The sequence below is a fragment of the Haliaeetus leucocephalus genome, unplaced genomic scaffold (assembly GCF_000737465.1).
Source record: "Haliaeetus leucocephalus isolate CR32 unplaced genomic scaffold, Haliaeetus_leucocephalus-4.0 Scaffold210, whole genome shotgun sequence".
NCBI lineage: Eukaryota > Metazoa > Chordata > Aves > Accipitriformes > Accipitridae > Haliaeetus > Haliaeetus leucocephalus.
Window position 1 is genome coordinate 127183 of NW_010972646.1, and position 3054 is coordinate 130236.

A 3054-nucleotide genomic window follows, 5' to 3' on the forward strand; every position below is an offset into this window, starting at 1 on the left:
AGCAGCAGCAGCTCATTGACGACCATTTCCTCTTCGACAAGCCCGTCTCACCCCTGCTGCTGGCCTCGGGCATGGCCCGTGACTGGCCCGACGCCCGTGGCATCTGGTGGGCCATCCTGGGGTGACGGGGGGGGCACCCAGCAAGCAGGGTCCCACCTGGGGGGATGATGGGGACACCTACATCTTGGGGATCGCCCCTAGGAGGGGGGGTGCAAGGGGCACCCAGAGTGCAGGGTCCCACCTGGGGGGATGATGGGGACACCTACATCTTGGGGATCGCCCCTAGGAGGGGGGGTGCAAGGGGCACCCAGAGTGCAGGGTCCCACCTGGGGGCACCCAAGTGTTGGGGTCCCATCTGAGGGTGGGGGGGTGGGGGGGCAGTTAGGACCACCCAGACACGTGGATCCCACCTGGCGGAGGTGCAGGGGGCACACACACATATTGGGGTCCCACCTTGGGTGGGGGCATGTAGGGGCCACCCAGATGAATCTGGAGGTGCCTGGGTCCCTGGGCCACCACTGAGGGGGTGTCGTGTGTGTGACACATCCCCCCACCCCCCCAGGCACAATGACAACAAGACCTTCCTGGTGTGGGTGAATGAGGAGGACCACCTCCGTGTCATCTCCATGGAGAAGGGGGGGAACATGAAGGAGGTGTTCAGGCGCTTCTGCGTCGGCCTCAAGAAGGTGGGTCAGACCGCGGGGGGGGGAACATCATAGTGGGATGTGGGGGACACTGGGGACATGGGCGGCATTGGGCCCCTGGAGGGCATTGGGGGATGTAGGAGATATGGGGTGGCATGGATGGTCTTGGGGACATGGAAGGTGTTGGGGACATGAGGAGCTTGGGGAACACATGGGGAAACAGGGGCATGGAGGGTCTTGGGGCATTGGGGGGGACATGGAGGTCTTTGGGGACACATGGGGAAATAGGGGCATGGAGGGTCTTGGGAGCATAGGGAACTTTGGGGACACAGGAGGACATGGGGGTGATGCAAGGGACAGAGAGGGTCTTGGAGATACGGACACAATGGGGACATTGGGCAGCACAGGAGGACATTAGGGGCATGGTGGGGACATGGCAATGAAGGCACATTTTGGGGACAGGGGACACTGGGGGCCACGGGGATGTCCCAGGAAGGTGGTGGCTGTAATGCCCCCCAGGCTGGGGGTCAGGATGGTGGTGAGTGGGGACACAGTCTCACATGCATGTGTGTGTTTCCCCCCAGATCGAGGAGATCTTCAAGAAGGCAGGCCACCCCTTCATGTGGACAGAACACCTGGGCTACATCCTGACCTGTCCCTCCAACCTCGGGACAGGGCTGCGGGGGGGTGTCCACGTACGGCTGCCCAAGCTCAGCCAGCACCCCAAGTTTGAGGAGGTCCTCAAGCGTCTCCGCCTCCAGAAGCGTGGCACAGGTGGGCACAGGGAACATGGGGCATGAGCAGGCTGAGGGACACAAAGGTGAAAGAACGTGAGATGACATGGCGGGGTGGAATTTGGGGCACAAGTGGGCACAGGCACATAGGGGATATAAGGTGCGGGTGGGCATGGGTGCTGTGGGGTGCCATTGGGTGCTGATGCCCCCATCTCCCCCAGGCGGCGTGGACACGGCAGCCGTGGGCGCCGTCTTCGACATCTCCAACGCCGACCGCTTGGGCTTCTCGGAGGTGGAGCAGGTGCAGATGGTGGTGGATGGGGTGAAACTGCTGGTGGAGATGGAGAAGAAGCTGGAGCAGAACCAAGCCATCGACGACATGATCCCTGCCCAAAAATAAGGGACCCCCCACCTTGGGCACCCCCCAGGACCGGCCTCAATAAATGCTGCTGGTCCCTGCTGTGAAGCCAGGCATCCAGACTGGGGTGTTGGGGGACACACACACCCATTGGGGGGGGTCCCCCCCCAAGGGAGGGGGATAGCCCCCCAGCCCAGGGCACCCTGGGGTGCTTTTGCAGACCCTCCCACCCTACAAGGTACTGATGGGTGCCAACAACAATGGGTTTCCACTTTATTGTGGGGAGAGGGTTGGGGTACAGACCGCGGCAGGAATAACTTAAAAATGTGAGGGGGGGCAGGGGGGGAGGGCGTGACACCGGAGCCCCAGGGCCCAGGGCCATATTTACAGGCTGTACAGGGCTGGGGGGGGACATGGGGACAGTCCCAGGGGGGTGGGCTCCAGGGACTGTGGGATTCCACCATAGGTCTGGGGACTCAGGCATGGGGCAGAGCTGGGGAGCCAGGGAGCTGGAGATGACGTGGAGCCCCAAATCTGGGAGCTGGGGGACCCTAAGGTCCCAGAAATGATCTCCCCAAGTTCCCCAACCTGATGTCCCCAATATCCCCAAGATGGTGGACCCCAATGTCCTAAAGCTGATGTCCCCAAGCTGGTAGTCCCTGGGGTCCCAGAGCTGATGGACCCCAAGGTCTTGGCACCAATGTCCCCAAGGTCCCAGAGCCAGGGGCTGCTGGGGTCCCGGATCCAACAGCCCCACAGATTCCGAGGGGTCTCGGAGCACCCAGGGGGCTGGAGCCAGTGACGCCTGGGGGCACCCCAGATTCCCAAGCTGCCACAAGCCCCCAGGTGCTGGTGCTGATGTCCCCGAGGGCATGCTGGAGCCAAGGCAGCCCCCAGGGGGGTCCCAGAATCGCCACGTCCCTCGGGGGGAGGGGGGGGGCTAGATCTGTTGCAGATGCTCGATGCCAGTGCCAATACAGCCCCTGGGGTGTGTGGGGGGTCCCGGTGCTGATGCAGCTCCAGGTGCCAGATCCAGTGCATCATTGGTGGGGGGGGCCCAACTCTGCCACATGCATGATGGGTCCCAGCTCCACCGGAGCCCCGGGCACCAGATCTGATACATCCTGGTGGTAGTGGGGGGGGGTTGGGGGGGCCCAGCACCAATGCAGCCCTGGGTGCTGGATCCGGCGCATCCTTGGGGAGTGTCCCAGCGCCAATACAGCCCCAGGTACCAGATCAGACACACCCTGGGGAGGGGTCCAGTGCAGCCCTGGGTGCCAGATCTGGTGCAGCCCCGGGGGGACTGCAGACACTGGGG

General features: G+C 63.4%; 1 protein-coding gene across 1 annotated transcript in view; it reads left to right on the forward strand.

Moving 5' to 3' along the window:
- The window catches only part of CKM (creatine kinase, muscle), a 3370-nt gene extending 1592 nt beyond the window's left edge, over window positions 1-1778 (forward strand). Inside the window, exons 3-6 of the mRNA XM_010566446.1 lie at window positions 3-106; window positions 563-686; window positions 1229-1418; window positions 1600-1778. Coding sequence (XP_010564748.1) covers window positions 3-106; window positions 563-686; window positions 1229-1418; window positions 1600-1778 — 597 coding nt within the window. The remainder of the gene's footprint in view (window positions 1-2; window positions 107-562; window positions 687-1228; window positions 1419-1599) is intronic.
- Window positions 1779-3054: the final 1276 nt, after the last annotated feature.